This window comes from Squalius cephalus (assembly GCF_949319135.1).
Source record: "Squalius cephalus genome assembly, chromosome: 12".
Taxonomy (NCBI): domain Eukaryota; kingdom Metazoa; phylum Chordata; class Actinopteri; order Cypriniformes; family Leuciscidae; genus Squalius; species Squalius cephalus.
In genome coordinates this window covers 21013432-21039892 of record NC_137133.1, presented here as the reverse complement: position 1 = coordinate 21039892, position 26461 = coordinate 21013432, and the positions used below count along the sequence as shown (strand labels likewise).

At 36.7% G+C, this 26461-nt stretch overlaps 1 protein-coding gene across 16 annotated transcripts in view; it reads right to left on the bottom strand.

The window, feature by feature from the left end:
* The window catches only part of nrxn3b (neurexin 3b), an 812755-nt gene that overhangs the window by 535220 nt on the left and 251074 nt on the right, over positions 1-26461 (bottom strand). For all 16 annotated transcript variants that reach the window (XM_079888939.1, XM_079888942.1, XM_079888947.1 and 13 more), the window contains 2 exons: positions 25147-25585; positions 16566-16949 (listed from right to left, as the gene is read on the bottom strand). In XM_079888939.1, coding sequence (XP_079745065.1) covers positions 16566-16949; positions 25147-25585 — 823 coding nt within the window. The remainder of the gene's footprint in view (positions 1-16565; positions 16950-25146; positions 25586-26461) is intronic.

The following is a 26461-nucleotide window of genomic DNA, read 5'->3' as shown; positions in this document are numbered from 1 at the left end:
TACTTAAGTCTCTGCAGCTAGTGTACTTAAATTTTATTTATCTGCAAAATTATGTTGTATACTTTTGCACAATATATGTTCTCAAAACTACATACACCCTTTAAAAAAAAACAAAAAACATTTAGCAGTTGTTTAGCAGGGTCTGTGTAACCTGTTCTGAAATGGTTTTATTATAATATATATCGTTATCGCAAGAGGCTGCAATGTATATCACAATATGGATTTTAGGCCATATTGCCCATCCCTAATTGATAGCCTATAGTAGTTGATAATAACATAGGCCTACCTAATGTTGCCTACGGACGGTAACAGTACAGTAGTAACCTTTTACAGTCTATGAGTAGAACAGCTTTCTCAAGCAGTTTGTGATGCATTTTAGAAACAGGAGATGAGCCCCTGGTCTAATGCGCCACCTGGCTTGAGAAACCCGTTCTCAAAGACTTACTTTTATAGTCATTATTTGGGTAGCACACATATTCTGAATGCCTTCGTCAGAATTCAGATGAGCCATTTTAATCTAGATTAATCTAGATTAATTTCAAAATTAATCTAGATTAATCTAGATTAAAAAAATTAATCTATGCCCACCTCTAGAATTTACATAAATAAAATGCACATTTAAATGCATATTTCTGCATATTTTCAATTGAATGTTACGCAACTTGTCAACTCTTTTCAGACCAAGCATACCCTGATCCCACCGTGACTATTTTATGAATCCAGCTTTGGGGTAGAATGAATAATCAGGAGAGAATGTCTGTACAAGAGTGTGTGTGAAATAGTTTTCTGCCCTGTGTTGGTATATTTAGTCTATTTAGGCTGCATAGTTTAGGAAACACTCCCCATTAATCCTGATGTACTTGTTACATCATAAGAAGGATGACATCTACGCTAATATTAGTCTCTCTGTTTATCCGAGGTTTACCGAAGTCCGCCGGATCCAGGCCGTATCCAGATCTGATGAAGGACCTGCACCTGGACCCATCCATGGCGAATCCCTGGAGTGCCAGCCTCATCAGCCCTGTGAAGGCCTCATCGACACGACAGCCATCAGCACTGATCCTCAACAAACTCGTCTCCATACCGGCGTGATGACTCCGACTTCCAACCAGATGGAACTGGATAAATATTCTGAATGTTCTGGTCCAATCTGACTTCTGACCTGTAATGCTGTAATCATAATCATGCGCTGTTCGCTCGTTGGCCAGAGGAGAACTGGCCCCCGACTGAGCCTGGGTTCTCTCAAGGTTTTTGTTTTCTCCATTCTGTCACCTGGTGGAGTTTTGGTTCCTTGCCACTGTTGCCTTGGCTTTTGGCTTGCTTAGTTGGGGACATTTAATATTAAACAATAGTATTGATCTGCCTTACTTAAGGTGGACGATGACGCAATTTTTCTTCTAGAAACAAACTTTGTTGTTTTATTTTCATGTTATCACTGTGAAGCTGCTTTGATACAATCTGTATTGTAAAAAGTGCTATATAAATAAAGGTGACTTCACTTGACTATTTACTATTGCAACAAGAATTTCATTTACATCATAGCTGTGAGCAATGATTTGTTACTTGCTATTGCTCATTATAGAGAAAATATTACAGGATAAGAATCTAAGACCCATTATGAGTGAATAGTATTTTTGCTCTTTGTAAACTTTCTAAAAGCTTATGTTGTCAACTTTTAAGAGTACACTAACATATAATGTTGAGGCTCTTAAGACTGTCAAGACTTTACTCTTGACAGATAAGCCACAAAAAGTCTCATTTTGATTTAATGAGATTAATTAATTCAGTTGGCTTTTGTGGCAGTGAAAATAAGAGTATGAGTACCTTAACATTAAGAACCTTCATAAAGCCATACTATCACCACACTATAGCAAAACGCAATATAAGCCCACTGCAAATGAACTTGGAAACACAAGTGTGACACTTCCAGCTCACATCTGTCGGCCCCAGGCCACAGACTCAGAAAGCAGCCCCAGAACAATCCCTGCAGGGCCCTTAAACAAGAGAGGCTGCAGTAGTCGGGAGAGGAGGCGGGTGGGGGTTTGGCATTAACATGTGACTACGTGTTCTTGACTGCAGGTGGAATGGCGGAGACAGCAGCGCAAGAGGCATGTTAACACATCTACATACACACACACAGAGAGAGAGAGAGAGAGAGAGAGAGAGAGAGAGAGAGAGAGAGAGAGAGAGAGAGAGAGAGAGAGAGAGAGAGAGAGAGAGAGAAAGAGGCCTCCGAGTGCTTCAAAAATAGAGTGCTCTTCAGGACTCAGGCAAGGTTAACAGGATGAGACAGCATGCTCTCCCTCTGCAGCAAACCACTGCCTGAGAGATTCCTCTTTACATTCGCTTCTGTGCTTCATTATTGCAATGCATTTTGAATGCACCACCCTTCTTCACTGCTTTCAGAGTGCTGTGGATTTCTGTAAAAGCCTTAAAAAAAATTCTAAATACATTTAGCCTTTCTTAAGTTAGTGCCTTTCTTGTGTCAACGGTTGTGAAAAACATGGGCCTTGTTAAAGAATAGTTCAGCTAAAAATGAAAATTGTGCCATTATTTGCTCACCCCTATAACCAACCCAGTATTGTCACATTTAGTTTAGCTCTTGATATATATAATTTTTTTCTTGCTTTTTTTTAACCTGGTCACTTGTTACCCTGGGTACACATTGGTTTAATTAAGTCACACCTGTTCCTTGTTTTACCTACAGTTTCTGTGTATTTATAGCCCTGTGTTTTAGTAATTGGTTGTCCATTTGCTGATGCTCGTCGGAAGGCTTAAATCCGAACCAAGTCCAAATAATGGATGTTGCACCGATCTTTTTCACCAGCTTTCACTTTTAGCCGTGTTTACTTAAGATGACGACGAATATGATGCGTTGCAGCCGGGTGTACCTCGCGGCCGCGGGTAGATTGCGTCATCATAGCTTGTGTAGTATAGAGCAAGCTCCCAACCCAACTTGGAGAATAGATTAACGGCGATATTTTTTTTATCGCCCGATAAGAGTCTCGCGTTAACACAGCACGTTAACGCCGATAACGGCCCACCACTAATATATATATATACATGCTATATAGAAAGAAACATGTTGAAATATGTTCTCTGCTTGCGCTGTGAGTTTGAGTCACTCGCACTGTGCGTTTGAAAAGCAAAACGCACCAACATTAGGCTTCATGTTTTTACTCCAATTTCATTTCATAACGTATGGAACCATTTGAAGTTACATGATAATCTATATATTTTTCTCTAGTGTAGTGTTACTGAAGTGTTCCTTTTTAACGATTTATAGGCCGCCTGCTATAGGCTATTGTTCTTATTTTATGCAGCCCTACATGTCTACAAGGCACAACAAACCTGCAGATATATATATATATATGGGCCATTCTACAGAATTGGTGCAAACTGTTGTCCCTCATCCAAAAAACACATTTGAAAAGCATTTAATTATTAAAATCTTAGATGTTTACTAAGATCCTTCAATTATCTATTGAAACCCACAATAATATTTAAGATATCAGTAAGCTTTACATATATAAAATCATTATTTATGGGCTACTTTCAATTAGGAGGTGGCTGTCCCAAACCCTAACCCCTAAATTTCAACTTGTGAAAATTATATTGAAAAAATTTTTGCAAATTTTTCCATTCTTGTTTTAAAAAATATATTTTTGTTTTCTTTTAAAAAATGAAGTTAAAAAAAATATTTATTTTATTTTTTATTTTTAAATCATGAAACTTTATCTAAAAAAACTTGTCCCGCATTTTCATGTCACTACCAAAACAGTGAATGTTGTAGTCCATTGGCTGAGACTGATTTTAACCACAGCCCTACATTTTTGATCAGGAAATATTCCTGTGTCCCTCTCTCTCATGTGCTATATGGTGAGTAGATTGATCCCCACATTTTGAAGTAAATGTGTTCTAAAGTCTAAAAATCTGTGTTGTAACTTTAAGGAATGTCACTACCAAACTCATTTTTTCTGCTATTGAGAAAACTTTTTTGGATGTTATTCCATAAAATTTAGTTGTTATATGTGTTCAACTGTTCTGACCAGTGATTGCTAACCATGTGCTGATTAGCATCTTCGAGCTAGGCTCAAAAGTATCTAAAATTGTCACTACCAAAACAGTCACAACCGTAACATGTCTTGAAGTTTCGGTTGTGACATTATTGTTTTGGTAGTGACAAAAGGGAACACATAATCCTTTATTTGGAGGAATAAACTACATTTTAGTACAGTTATGCAAATAATTACTACTGTAGTATGTTTTAGTAGTGTTTTAGTATGCAAGATTCTGTTAAAATTCTGTAATGTGATGAGGTTACAATTACTTAAGGTTGCAGTCCATGATACTAGCTTAGGTGTAAGGTTGTTGTCAGTAATGTTAATTTCTATGATTAACTTGACAGGAAGAATGACAGAAAACACCAACATGACAAAAAAAAAAAAAAAAAAACTACAACAGAGAGACAGAGAGAATACAAATAAAGGTTGAGGGAAGACCCAGTGAAGTACGAGGAATACTTAAAGGATTAGTTCACTTTAAAAAAAACTTTTGCTGATAATTTACTCACCCCCATGTCATCCAAGATGTCCATGTCTTTCTTTCTTCAGTCGAAAAGAAATTAAAGTTTTTGATGAAAACATTCCATGATTTTTGTCAATATTATGGACTTCAATGGGCCCCAAACGGTTCAAGGTCCAAATGACAGTTTCAGTGCAGCTTCAAAGGGCTTTAAACGATACCAGACGATGAATAAGGTTCTTATCTAGCGAAACGATCGGTCATTTCAAAAATAAATAAAAAAGTTTAAGTTTTATAAGCACAAATGCTCGCCTTGCTCTGTTCTTCTTGCTTCTGTTTTCATCAAAAACCTTAATTTCTTTTTGACTGAAGAAAGAAAGACATGGACATCTTGGATGACATGGGGGTGAGTAAATTATCAGCAGAAGTTTTTTTAAAAGTGAACTAATCCTTTAAGGAAAGAAAGAGAAAGAAATAAGAAACAAAGGGAAGGGAAGAAGGAAAGTTGAAGAGTATCAGTGAATTATCTGACAGGGAGCAAAGACAGGTCAGAAAAGCATGGAGGAAAAGACAGAAAAGACACAGGATGATGGTGAAAAGACAAAAAGAGGTGGAGACATTTTGCAGGGCTTCCACACCACCTAGCACTTCCAGTGAGGGTGATCAGACACCAGTACACACACACACACACACACACACACACACACACACACACACACACACACACACACACACACACACACACACACACACACACACACACACACACACACACACACACACACACACACACACACACACACACACACACACACACACACACTTCAGTGGTTCTGGAGATTTATCTGAATGAGGAAAATTATTCTGAAATTAAATGTTTTATGTAAACACACACACACACACAGTTCAGTGGTTCTGGAGATTTATCTGAATGACTCAAACAAAATGTTGAAAATGTGAAAATAAAACAAAGTGGTTCTGAAACAGTCTACATTGTAAGTTGTTGTTGTTTTTTAGGAAGAAAAATCTATGAGCATACCTCTTCTCACTTGCACCTCAAGACCCAAAGTATAGAATAGCTCTAGGTGTGCTTATAAGATCTTTACTGTCAGATGTGTGTCTGCTATATGTACTGACTGCATATGTGCATCATAGTTATTTATTTATATTAACATAAAATGTGGACAGTCTGATTCAGCCATGGCAAACTAAGTATTGTGGTCACTACCAAAACATCACTGTCACTACCAAAAATGTGAAGTCACTACCGTAACATGGGATGTTTTGTCAAAAATAAAGTATATTGAATTATCAACTAAGATGTTATGATAGTGTTTGGTTCAATGCATATTCAAACTAATGAATCCTTAACTTTGAAATCAGTATGATAAATTTTATGCCTTCTACAAAGAAAGATTGGGTTCAAAATACAACAAATCTCATAAATTACATTTAAAATATTATTAAAATTATAACCTTTATTGATTTAACCTGTAAAAATATTTTTTTAAAATAGAAAAAATATATATTTATAAGGTAGATGTAAACAAAATCTTAATAGGTCATTATAAGCCTTCTTAATAAATTATTTAATATTGTGTTTCGGTAGTGACAAATTTGGGGAGAAGGAAAATATTCCAGGATTTTCTAAAAATACAATATGAGAATTAACTGCACAATTACTAGAAAAGCATACCTTGGATATTATACAATTTACATACATGCAAAATTTGTGTAAAAAAACAAAAAAAATTCAAGATGTTTCCAACTCTGACTTTGCACCAATTCTGTAGAATGGCCCATATATATATATATATATATATATATATATATATATATATATATATATATATATATATATATATATATATATATATATATATAAGGGCTGGGCAATAAAACGATAGCGATAATTATCGCGATCTAATTTTTCTCGATAAAACGATATCAAGAGGTCGATAAATGTTCGATAATGTTTATGCGCCAAAAGCGGAACGAAACTCATTTGAACCGCGCGCCACACGGACCATTTATCCGCTTGGCTCAAAGTCCAAACGGCAGCGCAAGCTCACTAGAGCAGATGTGTTTACTCTAATCGGTCTCGGTCACGAAATCCAGTGAGAAGCGCTTGAGTTCAGCGAAGAACACAAATGTCTCCGTGATTTAAACCAGTTTAAAGGCAGATGAAACAGCGCTGACAAACAGGAGAAACACTGTGCGCAACGATACAGTCAGAGGACTTTTCCGTCTACAAATCCCCATCATTTACCATGGATTTACTGTAACGTTAGCCTAGTAATATCAACTGCACCATGAAATCTGGGATAAACATATTGAATTGTATTATATTATTAATGTAGACAATGTATTAAAGGACTAATGGAATATAATTACAGTATTTAATAATGTATTTAGGCTACTGTTTTTCATACAAATACCATAGAAACCATAAAGTTACACTTTGCCATGATAGTGAGGTGCTACAGGGTATGCCTGGTTTCATCTGTGGTTGTCATGATCTAAATGCATGATACTGGATGACCAATAGTTAAGTTTAATAAAACTCAAACAGTCAGAATATTACATTTTACCAACAACAAAAAAAAAATAGCACATGCAGAAACTAAGAAATTGTCCAATAAATATATTTATTTTGTTAAGGAAAATGACAAATGTTTGAATGTTCAACCTCAGATTTGTGAAATGTTCACCTGTTGGCAAGTGTTTGTCATGATATGTTCTGACAATAAAGAGTAGTTTAAAACCACAGTTAACGCTCTGGTTTCTACAACTTTTACTTAGGAGCAAAAATATGCCTTTAAACTTGAAAGAAATAAAGATTTGACTTTTATCGTGATAATTATCGATATCGACTGATATAAAAAAAATTATCGTGATATTTTTTTTTGGCCATATCGCTCGCACGCACGCACGCACGCACACATAGCACGCGCACGCACATAGCCTTCACCATACCTAGAGATTGGCATGGAGTACTTTCCATAAGATCATCTCTCAATGCAAATCAAACCAGCTATTAGGCTAACTGAAATAAAACCATGCCAATCTCTAGGTATGGTGAAGGCTATGTGATGATGTGGGGCTATTTTAATTCCAAAGGCCAAGGGAACTTTATCAGGATGCATAGTATCCTGGATCCATGAAGTAACTGGCCTTTAAAAATAAAAATCTGCCTGCCTCTATGGGAATTTAACATAGGGGTGTCCAGACTTATGCACCCTGTATTTTAAGGAAGAACATTTATTTATTTACGATACATTATTCATTCACAAAGAAAATTAGTGTCCTTAAAGGAGAACTCCGGTCAATTTTAACATTGAGCTAATTTTTTTGTAAATTTGGAGTGCTGTCAGTACAGAGAACAACGACAAAAATTCCTGTTTTCAGTCGAAGTCCACAGTAGTCGATTGTCGAGTTCACGCGCATAGGTTTAGTTACCTATGATCACGTGCGTGAACTCGACAATCGACTACTGTGGACTTCGACCGAAAACAGGAGGTAAATACAGGTATGTGCGCTGGCTGAATTAACATCACTTTTATTCATATCTTTCACATCTACTGCAGTCAGATTCACCGTGTTCACTCTGAAGGAATCACTCAACATGGCTGGGCACTTGTAATGACACATCAAGGATGTTATGCTATTTCAATTCCAAAGACCAAGGGAACTTTATCAGGATGCATAGTATCCTGGATCCATGAAGTAACTGGCCTTTTTTCTGGGCCCTGGAGGTGTTCTGACATGCTCTGACATTTGTGCTTATTTCTGTTACTTGTGACATTTTCATGGCTAAAGTCTAATTACACTGTATTCAGCACAAACTCTGCTACAATAATATATCAGCAGCATGTGTGTAAAAGTTTGTAGTTTTGAGATAATGACATGTATGCGTGGTTTGTGAAAATACAAAAAAAAATTCTCACTGAAATAAGGTCATGAAACCCATACTGATTATTTCTTCACAAGACTTTTGAAAATTGTATGACGTAGCCTAGAATATTTGCTCTAAAACGATGTGAAAATCACCCTGACTGCTCATTCAGATAAGACAATATATTGATTTAAAATTTTTACGACGTGTTTTGTGCCACAAAGCTTTATGCGGGAGCTCATTAATATGTAAGCTTTTCACACCTGAGATAGACAAAGACCCTCCTCTAACGGCCCTATTAGGAGCTATCAGGCCCTGTCATTCTGAGCAACCTTTCACAAAGAATGAGGAGATTTAAAAAAGAATGGCTTTTAGATTGTTTGATTTATTTACAACACAACATAATCCAAAGATACACAACAAATTACAAAAAAGCACTCATTGAAACCAATGATCCAAAGACAGAGACCTTTGTGCCATTCCTAAAAACATTGTACATACCTTTCATTTCCAAGGTGTTTGATTTTCACTTTACCATGTTCATGTACAGAGACTCATGTGAATGGTGAAGTCTGCAGGACTCAGTGGCATCTGGGCCCTGAAAAAAAAAAAAGTGAACATACTGATATCAAGAGAAAGGCCTGCATGATTTTGGGAATACATTTTAGATTTTTCTGGTTAAAATTGCTTTTTAAAATTCACAGAATACACACACACACACACACACACACACACACACACACAAATGTTTCCAACAATAATATAATGAACACCAGGTTTGTTGTGCCTTGTAGGCATAGGCTATGCGCAGTGCTGCATAAAATAATAATAACAATAACCATAGCAGCCAATAGATCTTCCAAAATATTTCAGTAACAACTAAGCTAGAGAAAAATATATTGATTATCATGTTACTTCAAATGTTTCCATTCGTTATGATGATATGAAATGAGATAATAGTAAAAACATGAAGCCGTTTGGTGCGTTTTGCTTTTCGAATGTATCAAATATGATACATTCAAACGCGATCGCGCTCAAATATAAAACATTATGGTTACCATATACATATCTACGTTTGAGCAGATATCCACAAACACAGTAACAGTAAACACGGGTCTAAATATTATAATATTCACCATATATCTAGCAACAGTTCAACTGCAATGTGAAATTTATGCAACAATAACAAACTAATATGTAAGAATTTCTTACCTTACATCTTTCTTGTCTTCAAATCGCATTCTTCTTCTTCTGAGGTAGCCTAAATCCAATGTAAGCTCACGATGCGCCTTTCAAACTCGACGAAAAGCAGACTTGTGAAGTGTTTTGGTGTTTTGTTTTTGAGGTAATGAGCGCGATCGCGTTCCATGTGGAGATTTGCATGTGAATATCTTTTGCGCGAGTGGGCGTGTTCAAATTAAAAGTAATTAGGAAGCGTTTGAGAAGCTGGACATCTTGTTGGTTTTATACAAATTACTTAAACAGAGAATATTTGTTTTCAGTTTGAATCCGATCATTTAAAAGTACACACTTAAATGTTTATAAAGGTATATGGCTCATAAATGTGTGACAAGTATTCGCTGAGTTTTGTTTCAGTTTATAGACGTGCTCAAGAAAAAAAAGTTCACCGCGACGGAGAGGCAGAACGCACACCCTGTTTATTTTCTTTATTTTACAAAAGCACAATGTTTTGATTTGATTGTAAGTGGACACATACAAAAGTAGAAATATCACAGATTCTTTTTTTATATTTCTTTTTTCTGTATGACCATAAATGACGGAGTAATTTAAGTTTATAGTTCTACAATGTGAAGAAAATCCAGCAAAACGCGCGGGCGCGTTTGCCGACCTCAGAGGGTTAAGGCATTAAGTTAAATTTCCAAAAGATGATTTTTTATTCCTCTTTTTAGTAAACTTTAGCATGGGTGTCTAAACTTATGCATAGCACTGTATATATATATATATATATATATATATATATATATATATATATATATATATATAGTAATTTTTAAATCACAATTTTAACCAGAAAAATCTAAAATGTATTCCCAAAATCGTGCAGCCCTATAGTTTCTCTTGATATCAGCATGTTCATGTTTTTTTCTTTTACAGGGACCAGATGCCACTGATGAGTCCTGCTGACTTCAGCATTCACATGAGTCTCTGTACATGTACATGAACATCAGTTCAATAATGTGCTTTTTTGTCCTTTGTTGTGTATCTTTGGATTATGTTGATTATGATTATAATCCAAACAATCAAAAAGCCATTCTTTTTTAAATCTCTACTCATTCTTTGTTTATAGTTCTCTCACAGTCCCACCTGATTTGTGTTTTTCAGGTGTGAAACATCAATATTCATGATGATTCACGCCTCCTCACATACAGCTTTCTTACACAAAACATGTCTTACAAATTTTAAATCAATATATTGATTTATCTGAATGAGTACGCAGGATGATTTTCACATATTTTTGAAGGAAATATTCAAGGCTACGTGCTCATTGCAGCAACCGTAACCGTTACAATTATTGTTATTTTTATAATTTAGTTTTATGTATTTAGGATAAATAAAATGCTAGCTATGAAAATAGTATATGCAGGACAAAGAAGATGTGGTATTCATTGTGGTTTAGAAAAATGACAATTACAGAATTCTTCGGTGATGTACAGTATCATTGTCAGTGAACAAATGAAACTATTGTGTGGGTGTAAAAATGTATACATGCGTTTATTTTCTAAACATCCAATGAACCAAAAGTGCCCATAGGTGAAAACAACAACAACAAGAAAAAATATATTTTATAAAATTATTATATACAAAAATATATGTTTATATATTTATATTATTAAATTATATATTAAATTATATTATATTATATTTATTACATTGCCTGAATAAAAAAAATAAATAAAAAAATTGTGGTTTCTGTGGTTTCCACAACTGAGCCAGAACCATCTGCTAACACTTGAAAATTCTTTGTAGAATAATAAAAAAAGAGGCAATCCACCCATGCTGTGTAAAGATTGCATCCCCAAATAGCCTGAGGAGCAGCTATCTACAAACTGTCATAAAAACTTAATGTGAGTTTGCTCCTAATTCTGAACACCATGGGAACATTTTCTTGCTCCAAGCCTTGTTCAATTTAACTTTCGGATGCTCCTGAGCGAAGAGCGCAGAAAGACAGTCTGTAGAAGTGAAAGAGAAATCCTATTAAAACTCCAGAGAAATGTTACACAAAAACTATACAATCTCCTCAGCTGTAAAGCAGAAACTGCTGTCCACTCAGTGTCAGTACAGCCGAAGGCTCATGGATTCTCTCAGCTGTCATTTCTGATATAAAATCCAAAAGCTTGTTGTGTAGAAGAAGCTGAACTCAGTGAGATTAAGCCTTATTTGTTCTAAAGAACTTCGGTTTAACTCTGTGCTTTGTATTTAGGCAACTATGTTTTTGAAAAATGAGACAGTATATATACTGGCAAGCAAGGTTTATGAATTACAGGTGGTTGGGGGTGTCTGACTGGGCTTAAATAAAGAAAAATAATAGTAAAAGAAAGGTTGGTCTGCAGTCTTAAAAACAAAATCAACGAGCCAAAGAGGGCCCACGTCACTCCTCTGTTCAGCTCACTGCACTGGCTACCTCTCGCTGCTCGCATCAAGTTCAAGGCATTGACGCTTGCTTACAGATCTATCACAGGCTCAGCTCCCTCCTACTTTCACTCACTCCTACGAGTCTACATCCCTGCCAGAAGCCTACGATCGGCCAACGAGCGACATCTCGTGGTTCCATCCCAGAAAGCCACAAAATCACTTTCCAGAACATTCTCATTCACAGTTCCATGCTGGTGGAACGCTCTCCCCACCCTCATCCGGAATGCAGAATCCCTGACAACCTTCAAAAAACATCTGAAAACCCATCTCTTCCGGGAGCACTTAACCTCATAAAAAAAAAAAAAAATAAATAAAAAAAAAACACCTCCCCTTTCCCTCTAAACCTCACTTATCGGGCTTATGCTACTCTGAATAATGCCTGAACGTTGTATCTTGAGCACTTCTTGCGCTGCTTTTTGTTTTTTGCCTCTTCATGATGACTCGCTTAATCTAGTCCTACTTTGTAAGTCGCTTTGGATAAAAGCGTCTGCTAAATGACTAAATGTAAATGTAAATGTAAAATGTATCATAAAGGCATTTGTGCTATTATGTCACCCTTAAAGGAGAACTCCGGTCAATTTTAACATTGAGCTAATTTTTTTGTACATTTGGAGTGCTGTCAGTACAGAGAACAACGACAAAAATCGGTGTTGCCTACACCGTGTTAAAGATATTAATATTAATATCTTTCACATCTGCTGCAGTCAGATTCACCCATGTTCACTGTGAAGGAATCACTCACATGGCTGGGCACTTGTAATGACACATCAAGGATGTTAAGAGGCTAAAAGCAGGTTTAAAACTTGCCCCATTGAAGTCAACAGGGTGCAAATTTTAAAAAGAGGATAACACGGTGTAGGCAACACCGATTTTTGTCGTTGTTCTCTGTACTGACAGCACTCCAAATTGACAAAAAAATTTGCTCAATGTTAAAATTGACCGGAGTTCTCCTTTAACACTGCATTAAAGACAAAATAATTTTAGAGATTTGTTTCGTCCGATTTTTACTGATTGCATGAATTTAGTTCCTTTCAAGTAAACAGAGGTTTTATATTTTCTTTTTCTTATGTCTGCAAAGGTTCTGTCAACTATAATAAACGAACAACCCATTGCATCTAAAAATGGTTTATCACAATACCATGAGGCCAGCATCATGTGATGTTATGTTAGACATTTTGTAGACATGATTGTTAAAGTCTTCTCATTCATTTCAATATTTTTTCAACATTAACCTATTGTCAATGAGTGTAATTTGTTGGGTACATTGTTATGGTTAGCAATATTTCTATGATTTCAATTCAACTGTACATTCAAATCCTGATTAAGAAATAATAACATTTGGTTGGCCAGCCAAATATGACATGTTAAAAGTAGTTTTATTGAAACCAGCTATTTGAAGTGAACAGTGAACAGTTGCAAAATCAAATGAATAAATAATAAACAGGTTTCTTCACCTTAGGGCTGCACGATTATGACAAAAAATCATAATTGCCGATTATTCCCTTGTAATTGTTATTTGCGATTTATTAATTATGATTATCAAAGTTTACATTGAATATATATAAAAAAAATTGTGTAAACATGTTATAATTTGCCTATATATATATACACACACACACATATATATATACACTTTTCCCCTTTACTTAACATGAATTGTAAGAATATGACTAATAGTAAAGACTAGTACTAATAAATAAACATTAGGCCTATGCTAAAGCTATTAAATAGCAGTCCCAAACTAGTTTTTGTTAATGCAATGTTGGTATGAGCCACTACAATCATTTAAAAATATAAAAAATAACACAAAGAAAAATAGTGGCATTTTGGGGTTAATATGGAAATGACAGTTACCATGGTGAATACATAATAGGCCTACTAACAAGAACTGTTAATGAAACATGGAAACTGCTCCTGGTGAATAGAATGAAAATCATACCTGCATTACTTTTATTTCGTGTAATTTACAACGTAACGGCGTTGCATGCTCGTAGTTTCTTTTGCACTTTATCAGTGAGGCGATACACAGCGCGCGCCGCCGCATTTGCACGTGCAATTGAGTGTGCGCTCCGAGCACAGGATAACGGCTGACAGGACAAGAAAGTCTGTTTTTCTGAGGTGAAAGACTTTATTTCAGCGTGTCACTGCCTGGTAGTTCCTATTGTGCTGGGTTTTCTGAAGTAGTCATGATTCGCCTCTCATAACATGCTCTAAACACGCACGCAGAGTGGAAAAGGAGGAGCGGAGGCGCGGGGAGCAGAGCGCAAATTTGAACTATATCGATATGCGATATGGTCTAATTTCATATCGCATTTAAAAATATATCGATGTATTTTTTATATCGATATATCGCCCAGCCCTTTGTTATGACCCTACTGTGTGTACTGTGTGACTGTGTCCACAGATGATAATAAATTGTTTGCCATAGTTTTTTTTTTTTTTTTATAAATATTAATTCAACCTTCCATGTGCCAGAGGAGACTGACTGAGTGTCAAGTGCATGAGTTAACAATGTGTGCAATAGTTAATGTGTCCAGTTAACTATGATACTTGTGAATTATTATTATTATTTTACATTTTAAATAACTAGAATGCTGCTTCTGTCTATTTTATATGCACACCGGTTGGATTTTGCATAAAATCTCTTTAAATTACCAAAATTATGGCAGATTTCAGATAAAAAAAACAAAAAAAAAACAGAGTTCTGTCCTTTGTGGCCGTTTTTATTGAGAAAGCATATTGTTTTTGTACTTTTTATGTGAAATGTACACCCAATTATAGAATGAGCTATAATCTTTCTAAAAAAAATATTTAGCTTGAAAAGTGATCTTGTGCTATATTCTTTAAAATAAATGCCACTTGCTTTTAAATTTTGTTACTAAGACTTTTTTTTTACTGCAGCCTGCGCCTGCAAAATTGTTTTGGGGTCACTGCACAAATATTTTTATTTTACATATAAAATAACGAATATTTCCAAGTTCTAACATAACCACCAAAAGTTACATCATTAATCAGAGGCTGTGTCCGAAATCACCCCCCAATACCCTTATATAGTGCACCATTTGAGGAGAGAGCCATTTGTAGTAGTGTCCACAACCATGGTGGACATTATCGAGTGCATTCCTTCAACCCCATGATGCATTGCGATAATGAGTATACAACCAGTGTACACTCAATGGCTAAAGAATCTCTGTAATGCACTATGAGGGTTACACTGAATGAATTCCTGTGTCTCGCCAGAAGATGGCATTCACAGAGCAATCATACAGGTCTACAGTAAGTTCCTTTGCCATTTTCTTTTTAAATTAAATTGTTTAATTATGGTTTACACAAGCACGATACAAATGCACACTGTCAGCTTTTTTTTAGTTTTATTCCCTTATAAAAAAGTTTATTCAAGTGTGATATTAGTATACTTCTTTTAAACTAAAACATGAGAAAGTATATTTTCAGTCTAATTTTTATGTACTTCTCAGAAATATACTTTATGTACTTCTCAGAAATATACTTAAAATTGGGTTTAAGTATACTTGACTTATACTGACACAAAAGTCTAAGTATATTTGGCCTATATTTGAACTCAATATTTTGATCAAGATATACTTAAAAGTATAATTAAGTATTCTAAGTATACTTGGCTTGTAGTTGTTTTTACTCTTTTGATTGAGTAACCAATTAAATACTTTTTTTCACATAGCTGTAAAAATTCTTCAAAGTTTATATTTTTCACATAGTTGTAAAAACCTGCAAAAATTCAGATACTCATATCTGACATATCTGTTTTCTTACAAAGTTTGTAAGACAGTATGTCTTACAAACTTTGTAAGAAAACAGATATGTCAGATATGAGTATCTGAATTTTTGCAGGCTAGTCCACTGGTAGTGCACTTAGGAATTTACTTCAAATTTGCTTTACTCATTCCCCGCCATTGACTGAATTTTCCGGCTATCAATGTTTTCACTGTTATACGGTAGAGGGCGCTATTACACATCTTGAAATAGTACAGAATCTCTCGATCAAAACACAGGTGAAGAAGAAGCTGAAACAAGTGATAGAAGATTGTAAATGTAAAATAACGCGAACATTAAACAGCATATAAATCAAAACTGCCTAATGTTACCGAATGAATGTCAATGTTAATGTATGTTAATGTGTTTGGTCTGGGTGGAATAGTATTAGATTTAAATCCAATAAATACACAGACACATTGCTGTGAGCATGCAAGATATTCTGCTTCATGAATAGTCACACATTAATCCAATAACAGATCTAGGCAGGTGGAGCTGGAGGAGGTGGAGGATTTCAGAGGAACTTTGATAGTGTGCTGCAGGATCAGCTTACAGCGAACACTGAACCAGACTATTTCAATTGTGTAACCCTACTCTTAGTCTCAGCCTCTGAGGGTGAGCCCATGGGCCGCCAAAGCCAAATTGCAGGCAAGAAGTCAGGCTACGCAAGACTACCCTGCTCTCGAACAATGACATGACTCACCTCTCTCACAGGTTCGCTCCCAGTATCCCGTCCCGGTGCAGTCACAGATGAAGCGATTCCAGCCCTCTTTGCAGATGCCGTTGTTTTTGCAGGGGTTGCTGTCACACTGTTTGCCTGTTACTTTGCTGCAGGACGACTTGATTCCGACTCCGTTCTGGGCCTCGGCGATCTGACGAATGTCTTTACTGCGTCCATCTATGAAGAGATCACGGATGCAGCCCACAAAGCCATAGTTCAGCATGGCGGTCCACAGTTCGGTGGGGAGAATCAGGCCAGCGCGGTTGTCCGGGAGTCCTCCGAGATATAGGTCACCCTCGAGGTCCAGAATCTCATTCTCTCCGCTGGCGGTGAATGGAGTCCGACGGCTGTTCACAGAGATGATACCTGTTCAAAACAAAAACAGGCTATCAAGTTTGACAAAATAAGCTCAGCCAAAAGAAGGCGGCTGACTGTAATATATGATGATACAGCGGAGACATTTGGTGTGCGAATAAAAATTGACATTTGACCACAGAATGCTGCTAACCATACGAAATCAAGTATTCTAGAGAAGTGTAATAAATACAGTTATAGAAATAGATACGTACATTTGTGTGTATGTATGTGAGTTAAAGTGTTCTGACACAATTATGTACTAAAGGATACAGGCAGGCAGGAGGTTCAGAATAGAAACATCAATATAGTCCAGTGTGGAGGCAGTGTCAGATTGAGGGGGCATTCTGAGTTCTTCCACTGGTCTGTATTATGCAAGTATTCTTGGTCTCTCAACACCCACATGTCTATATATCTGTCTCAGCCCTTTGGTGCTGAGAAATACAAGTTTCTAGGGACTTCCATGACTGCTATTAATCAGACAAGGAGCCAAACTGCCATTTCTGAATAGATATACAGTAGGGTCTGGGAAGAAAAGTGATTCAAGTGCAGAGTCTAAAATATTATATCATCATTCTACAACATAACTTTTAGTTGATCTAAAAGTTTCAGAACCTGAAAGCTTTTTGTTCATTTCCAGGTTTAAATGAAAGAAACATCAGATTTCCAGTGTTGTCTCAGACTTTTAGACTACTGAGTATAACATGACCAGAGGCAAAAAAATAAGAGCCAGCCTCTTGTGACTTTAATGTGAAAGTGTCCGTTATCCAATTTTAAGTTTGTGACAAAATAATAACAATTCTGCACTGTAATATTCTACTGAGCAGATTCTCCTAAGTAATAATAAAAACATCCACACATTTATGCTGCTAGATGACTTTTTATTGAAGTCTTTGAGAGGACACATTTTCATCTGCTGTGAAAAGGATTTGGAATCAACCCTAATAACAGCTCTTAATACAGAGAAGTTTACAATGAAGATGCAATTTAGAATAGATTACTTTTGTGGATAAAAGTGCTACATTACCGACTTCTTTTTACTGAGAATTTGTTGCCAATTTAGATTTTTAAAACTTTGCTCTCTTTACACTCTTTTTACAGTTACTTTTTAAGCTCCAAAAAAAAAAAATATATATATATATACTGTATATGTCAATGTCTAAAGGATGTGAGAAAAAAAAAAGCCTCTTGTTCAGTTTACACCACGTCCCCTTGTAGCTTTATCTTGGGGTTTGTGCTGTAGGCGCTGGAAGAGAGTTCCAGTCATATGTTGTTGTTTTTGTAGACTGTTGTTTTGATATAATGCTCGTTTTTTTTGGACATTGTAACCGCACTGGGTAGCACATTTACATTATATCATTAACATTAGCTCAAATGATCTATAGGGAATTTTAATAATTAATCATGAATATGATTAATATTTTGCATATTACAGTTACATTATTTATCGAAGCTGAAAACAGATCGATCGTATATGAATGACTACCACAACGGGTTATGGTTCGTCATTAATATATCAACAGTCTAATCTCAGATCGAGTTTATGAGATAACTTTAATGGAATTAATTTAGCTATCAAACAATCTGTTTGTCCAGCAAACGCGGCTGTAAGATCAACTTATCAACTTCTCAGTAAAGTTATCACTTCTTATAAACTCAAGAAAAATAGTTCCTGGCCATTGAAACTATTCTCCTGTCCTTATAAAATTTAGGTTACTTCAATCGTAACAAGATAAAGCATGTAGCTAAGATCAGCATTTCATTGACTTCAATAATGTGAGCATTTTAGACAGAAACAATCAAGCACATAATGTTTTGTTTTTTTTTAGACAGAAACAATCAAGCACATAATGTTTTTTTTGTTTTTTTTTATAATTGGACTAATACATCGAACTAAGGAATACAAAATACTAGAGAGAGATCGGAAAATGAGAGAGATGGAGAGGATGAGCGAGCGAAAGTGAAAGCAACAGATCATCTGAAATGATCACAGTAGACTAAATCACAGACAGTAACCTTTTGAAAGAGACAACAAGAAATCAAATCACCTTGAAACAAGGGGATATACAACCTTAAACAGCATTTAGATTTCGGTACTTGCATGTGGTCTGCAGGCACGGATTAACGCACGGGCCTACTGGGCACTTGCCCAGGGCACTGGGCCAGCAGGGGGCCCCGTCAAATTTACTGTGTATTTTCTTTTCAGATAATAATAATTATTTTTATTTTATTTTCAGTAAAATTGTGTTGAATATTGTGGAATAATGTGATTATTTTTTGCAGTTGCAAAGTATTAACTGGTAAATAAATCAAATATATAATTTTAATGTAATGCTGCGCTGTTGAGAGGGACATCTAGAGGCGAGTGAAAATCATTGCGTAATATAAAGTCACGCGTAGAAGACGGTCACTCTAAAAACAAAACAAAAATGAGTTCAAAACCACAACCAAGTGGATCAATGAAAAGAAAGCAAAAAAAGGACAAAGAAGCAAGAGAAGCTCAATTGCTACAAAAGCTACCAACAATCTCCAGCTTTTTTAAAAATGCAAACACTGCTGATGCTAACAACAACGTTTCTGCTGCTTCAAGTGAAGATGGCGCTAGCACAACTAACCGTGATAGCAGTGATACTGGCCGGCCTGGGATTACTACAACCCGCCGGCGCCGCCACAGCCACCGTCACCATCACAATGTCAGGATCACACTAAGAGTAAGACAGATGATGACCACCTGTTTTCGGAGACAAACAACGACCCAACATTGTGGGGAGATATAAAAAGGGATTCGGTGAGAAGTATTCTTATTAACAGAGGGGCTGCCGCTTTCAATAACCGAAGCTCAAAATAAACTTCTTCCGTAAGGGATAGCGGTCTGGGTGGCAAGACTCGCTCCCTTACCAATGATTTATTACACACTCACTTACCAAATGGCCAGATTGTGTCACGAGAGTGGCTTTTATACTCTCCATCAACGGGACAGGTGTTCTGCTATTCGTGCAAACTTTTCTTGTCCAAAAGACTCGCCTTTACAGATGGATTCAGTGATTGGAAGCACCCAGAACGGAGCCCAGGTCATATGTCCTGAATAGATCTAAAAACACTCAGGCGATGGACTCTGGTCAAACAAATTGCAGGAGAGAGGAAACTATCTAGGACTTTTTGAGCTGATATCTCATTTTGACCCCTTTCTATCGGAGCATATTAAAACACGCGGCCAAAAAGGAAGGGGAATTGTATCTTATTTGTCATCAAGTATATGTGAGGAGTTTATTGATGTCTTAGGAGAAAAAACTAAACAAGTAATCGCGAATGAATTAAAGGATGCCAAATATTTTTCAGTCATCGCTGATTCAACACCAGATTTGTCCCACACAGACCAGTTAACATTCAGATTCGTCAATGAGAAAGGGAATGTACTAGAACGATTCATTGCTTTTGAGCCCATTTCATGTCACACAGGTGAGAGTTTGTGTGATTACGTCATTAAAATGGTAAACAACCTTGGCTTGGACATATTAAACTGTAGAGGCCAAGCGTACGATAATGCGATAATATGTCGGGCAGATACAATGGACTGCAGGCTCACTTAAAACAGATAAATCCATTGATCCATTACAAAGCTTATGCTGCTCACTCATTGAATTTAGTAGGTGTAAACAGTATACACAGCAGTCCAGATGTCGAACAGTACTTTAGTCTGCTACAGTCGTTGTATTTATTTTGTTCTGCATCTACTCGCCGATGGGCAAAAGTGTTCGAAAAGACAAACTTAACACTTAAGCATTTGTCTAATACTCGGTGGAGCTGTAGGGCTGATTCAGCCAAAGCTCTCTGGCAAAATGCTAGTAATATAAGAGATGCCTACAGTATAGCTGCAGATGAGAACGAAAAAAGGGACACACGCAACAAAGCATTGGGACTGTGCGCAAAGATGGACAAACTGGAAACTGCATTCATGGCGCAGTTCTGGAATACTATACTCGAACGATTCAACGTGACCAGTTTATGTCTACAAAAAAATTATATGGACCTTCGAACAGCGATGCGACTGCTTGAATCATTGCGTGAGTTTGTATCAGCTCAGCAAGAACTATTTGAACACTTTGAGAGGAGTGCTTTAAGTGTGACAGGTGTATGTCAGTCTTATAAGCATGAAGTACAACGCATCAAGAAAAGAAAAACTTTTGCTGACGAGACCACAGATGGTGATGCAGGCCTTAGTGGAAGCCGTAAATTTCAAGTGGACTCATTTAATGCTGCCATTGACAATCTTGTCAACTGCCTTGATCACAGAATGGATGCTTATAAACACATGGATAGTCTCTTTGGTGTTCTATTCGTGCCAGACTCAGAATCTGACAGCAACATAATTACAGGAGTCCATAACCTTTCTGCTGCTTACCCTGATGACTTAACTGATGAGCTGATTCAGTTCAGATCTTTCATTTCAATGGAGCCGGACAGATCACCATCAAAAATAAACAATTATTGATTATGGACTGCCTTCGGTTTTCCCCATGTGTATGTTGCCCTAAAGCTTTTCCTCACCCTGCCAGTAGCAACTGTGAAGGAGAACGTTCATTTTCTCTCATGGCAAGAGTAAAAAACAAAGTAAGAAGCAAAATTGGCCATTGAAAGTGATCTTGTGAGGGAACTGGATTTTGATGATTGTGGAAGCGTTTTCTCTGAGGAAATTGAGAAAGATACCCCCTCAGCTAAGGTAAAGTTAAACCAACTTTTTTGTTCTAAGCTAAATGCCTTTGGTGAACGATGCTAAATGTAGAAATGTAAATGTAAATTATTCATGGACTTTTCTCCTGTGATATGATTTGGAGAGGTCAGAAGCTTTTTGATAGAGTAGGTTGTACAGTATGTTGTAAAGTATGTTGATAAACCAATTTGTGGAGTGAAAGTACAGAATATTGTGTGCATTCTCTCCCTGCGTATTAGTGTCATTGTTAATCCTGTATGATGGGGCATACAGGTGCAATACTGTTGTCGAAAAATTTGGTGAAGGGGGCCTTTGAGACATCCGTGCCCAGGGCACATCATCGCCATAATCCGTCCCTGGTGGTCTGTGGTGTTGAAGCAAGAAAGCACGCGTGTCGTTCTGAGTGAAGGCGTGCTTGTTCTCCCGTGTCTTCCGGTGCGAGCGCAGTCGCGGGGATTTCAAAAGAGTCTTTTTCTTTGAGTTGAAGTTGCTGAAGTTCGCTTCGCTGAACGTAGGGAGAGTCCGAAGATGAAAATAAAGAAAAGACTTAAAGAAAATAAAAGAGAAAACGGAGAACGCTCCCTAAAAGGGAGCCATGGATCTTGAAGCCCTCTCACCGAACAAGTGCTCGTGCACGTCCTTAAGGAAGAGGAGCGCGGTCGCGGGCATTTCAAAAAGAGTCTTTTTCTTTGAGGTGAAGTTGCCAGCGGAGAGTCCGTGGTCGAAAATAAAGAAAAGACTTAAAGAAAAATAAAAGAGAAACGGAGGAAAGCTCCCGAAGGAGCCATGGACCCAGAAAACCTCTCACCGAAAAGGTTCTCGTAAAAGTGTTCGTCGAGAGACTTCGGTGTCAGTCTCTTATGGAGAAGATGGGTTCACGCCTATTCCGCGTACGTGAACCAATCACCTTCAGAGATTTCAGAGCGGGAAGAAACTTCTTTGTCCTGTAGGCAACGCCCACCGGACTGAGTCATGAGTGAGATTGAATTTGAGAAGATTTGCTCAAGACATATGAAATGTGTCAAATGATACAAATTACTGCAGTTTCAACTCCGTTAGATTGAGAGAATATGAAACACGTCATTTGGAGATTATAGGAACACAAAGTTACATACGGTATGCATCTTACAAACATTTTAAAGTTTGATTAATACACATTTAAAGTTTGTTCCTTCAAATAAACGTCATAAACAAAGTGAATATAATCTAGGAAACACACAGGAGTATATGAAATATTACATGCTCATATTCTAAGTTTAATGTTCAAAGTTTGTGTATGTGTGTGCGTTGATGTCACGTAGCAGGAGAAAAGTCCTTATCTCTTGGTTCATCTCTTTGAAGCACACCACAGGGGAAAACAGGCACGTTAGTTTTAGGTCCTGGAATGTCTCTGAGAGGACTCAGAATGCGATTCCATTGGGAGAAGCATTCTTCAAAAATACATTTCAGAGCTACACACTCGAAGATCATAACTATATGATCAAAACAACATTAATCACTCATACATACAGGAAGGTCAGATACAAGTCTGAATTACATACATTAAAACGATATTTCTATCCTTAAGTTAAACACAAAGGATGTTTGTGTGTGTGTGTATTAGGGCTGTGTTGAAAAAATCGATTCACCGATTCTGAATCGATTTTCATATTAATTTCTAAAGATCGATCCGTAACTCAGAGGATCGATTTTCCCCGTGAACTTTAACTTTCCGCGTCATTGAATTCACGCATGCGCGCGATGTGGAAGGACATTAAAACAACGTCAGTAACGTTAAGCAAGCGGTTGCTTTGAAAACTCCAGAAACGCTCAAAGCTGCGATCTGGCACCATTTCGGGTTCAGAAGCAATGCAGAGAACGAGCTTGACAAAAGCAAAGGTTTTGTAAGACCAAATTGTATTTACATTCTGATAGAGATGCGCGGTTGGCGGTTACAGCCGCGGACTCCGCGGATAAACCGTGGATCGGGCGGATGACGTGACGAAAAATTATATTTTCGGATGGGTGGCGGGCGGTTAACCAATCAAATAAAAAATATATGCATACATTAAGCGGATGGCGGGCGGGTGCTGTTTTGAAAATTGGTCAAAAACGTTGGTGCGGACGGATGAGTTTTGTGATGCGGTTGAAATAATAGCCCATCCGCGCATCTCGTTGTCTGTTTACTGTGAAGCCAGTAACCAACAATCTGTTTACATTTGCACTGGCTTAGAACAAATGTGTTCTAAATGTTGATCATTAAAATAAAAAATAAAGGTGCATTTGCATCTGAACTATAGCAGCTTTTTGGAAAATTCTTAATGTCATTTTTAATAATAGGCCTACATCAGGTTCGCGTCTAAATAATCGGTCTACTGCTGCTGATATACCTCTGCGTCCTCGGTCGTCTACACCAGTGCAAGTTTGTGAAAGCAGTTGTATCAACACTCTGGAAGGGGGATTGTTCTTTACAACCACCAATACTCCATTAATTTGCAGTTGAATGTCTACAATAATAGTATCAATATGTTGCATAACTACAGTCCTGTAATTCAGGTAACAGCTGGAAAAAAATGCTTTTTTCAAAAACCATTATCTAAATCTCGAAGATCGGATCGGATCGAATCGAATAATGATAATCGATTCAAGATCTTGAGAATCGGAATCGAATCGATTCTTGAAATTTGAATCGAAACCCAGCCCTAGTGTGTATGTATGTGTGTGTGGGGTGTGTGGAGACCTCCTGGCCACCTAGGTCTCCTTGGTGCAGAGAGAAAGGGGGTTTGGAATGCAGAACGTTGCAAAGCTAAGGGAACGTGTTGACTGGTTATCCTCCAAGGTGCAATAAAGTGTCGCGAAAAAGTAAGCTTTAGTAAGCTTAGCAAAGAATGTTTTTTTAGAAGAAATGTGCTTAGAAAACACGGAGAGTCCGAATTTGTTAATTCAGAACAAACGAACGAATGATTCATAGCCCATATATGCTACAACATTTTGTCACAACTTAATTTTTTTGTGTTCAATTCACCTCAACTCATTTTTGTTGACAACTAACTGGGCAGTAAATCTGCAAGTAAGTTATTTTATGTGTTTTTCAGGGAAAGACATGCTAGTGTTTAATGTTCAGTTTCTCAAATGCTTTTGAATTTTGTGGTGTCTATGTCATACTAACCAGCAATCGTGCATTAAATTTAAGTTGCCTCAACAAAACTTTATTTGTTTAAATTAACTTGTTTCGTTCTTATTGTACCGACCTAAATTAAATGTGTGGAAAAGCTTTCCTTAATTTAATTAAGTTCACTGAACAAACTATTTTCTGAGTGTAGGCATGACAAAGGGAAAAAAAATCGAATTGCTTTTAGAAAACAATTACAGAATAATAATCAAAATAAATCATTAAAACAATATTTTAGTAAGCAAATTCATTAAGCATCATGCAGATCTGAGGGACCCAATTTCTTTGTGCAGAAGAACCTTTTATTTTTAAGAATTTTAAGTTCTGGAGAAATTGAATCTACTCACCTGATCTTCCATCTCTCTGAATGTCCACGTGGTGCCAGGCTCCATCATTGACCTTACTCTGTGTGGCTTTGACTTTAATCGTTCCTGATCCCATGTCCAGCAGAAGATAAAGATTTCCATCTAGAAGTTCCACAGCGAAGAAGTCCACTTTGTTGCTCCTCTGGCTACGAGGATCCTTCTTGTCCTGGGGTTTACCTTGTGTAAAGAGGATTAGTCCATTGGGCTCTGAGGTGCGAAAGTCAAAGGAAATAGAGCCCACACGCTTGGTGTTCCACTTGGGCAGGCCGAGGAAGGATTCTGGCGTCTCAAAGGAGATGGGGTCTAAGGTGGGGACATTCTCACATTTAAACACCACATCCCCTTGTAGCTTCATCTTGGGGTCTGCAATGCGGGCCAGACGAGAGAGTTCCAGTCGAATGTCGTTGTTTTTGTAGACCACCTAGAGTTCAAGAAAAATATTATTGGCAAATGCGATTGGATCTTGGACAACCTGAAACCTAGAGCAGTATTTGGAGTAGAGTGGTATTTATTTTAAAGAAAGATACACATTTATCAAGCTAAATATTTAACAGGTTGTAGTACTGAGATGTTTTCTGGATGTCAAATGTTAGTGAAATATGTTCATAGTTAATATGACAAAATACACCTATTGTTACTCTGATAGGACAAATGTATGAACTGTGGTAATTATTACTTAATCCATTAAAAATCTATTTGACACCAGTTGGCCAGAAGTCATTGGGGGGAAAATTGCTTTTTTCCCCAAAGTTAGCTCACTAGAGAAAATGGCTTAGCATGAATATGTATTTATTTTTTTTTATTTTTTTCTGATTTGCTTTGATATTTTGTTTGTAATACAATGCATTTTATGCATTATGTAAGTAAGACATAAGGAGCCACTGATATATGTAAAGTAAATAATTCTCCAAGCTTATCAAAAAAATACTGTAGTATTTTACTGTAGTAAAAATAAATAAATACATACTTTTATTATTTAAGAACTTAAGACATTATTATTTTATTTTTTTTGGAATAATATTTTGTATTAATTTATGTTAATTAAAAATGTTGGGGAAAACAAAATTTGTAACATTGTAAATGTTTATGTAAAATGCTTAAGAAAAAAAAAAGTATCATTTTGCATAAAAAAACGAATAAATAGAATATCTTCTAAGTCCTGTTTTTAAATTACAGTATATGCCCTGAACCTATTGGTAAAAATAACAGCTATTGAAGAGCAAAATCCCCCAATACGCTAGAATACATTAAAATACATTCAAAGGATGTGCTGTGATATTGTGCCTAATTACCAAGG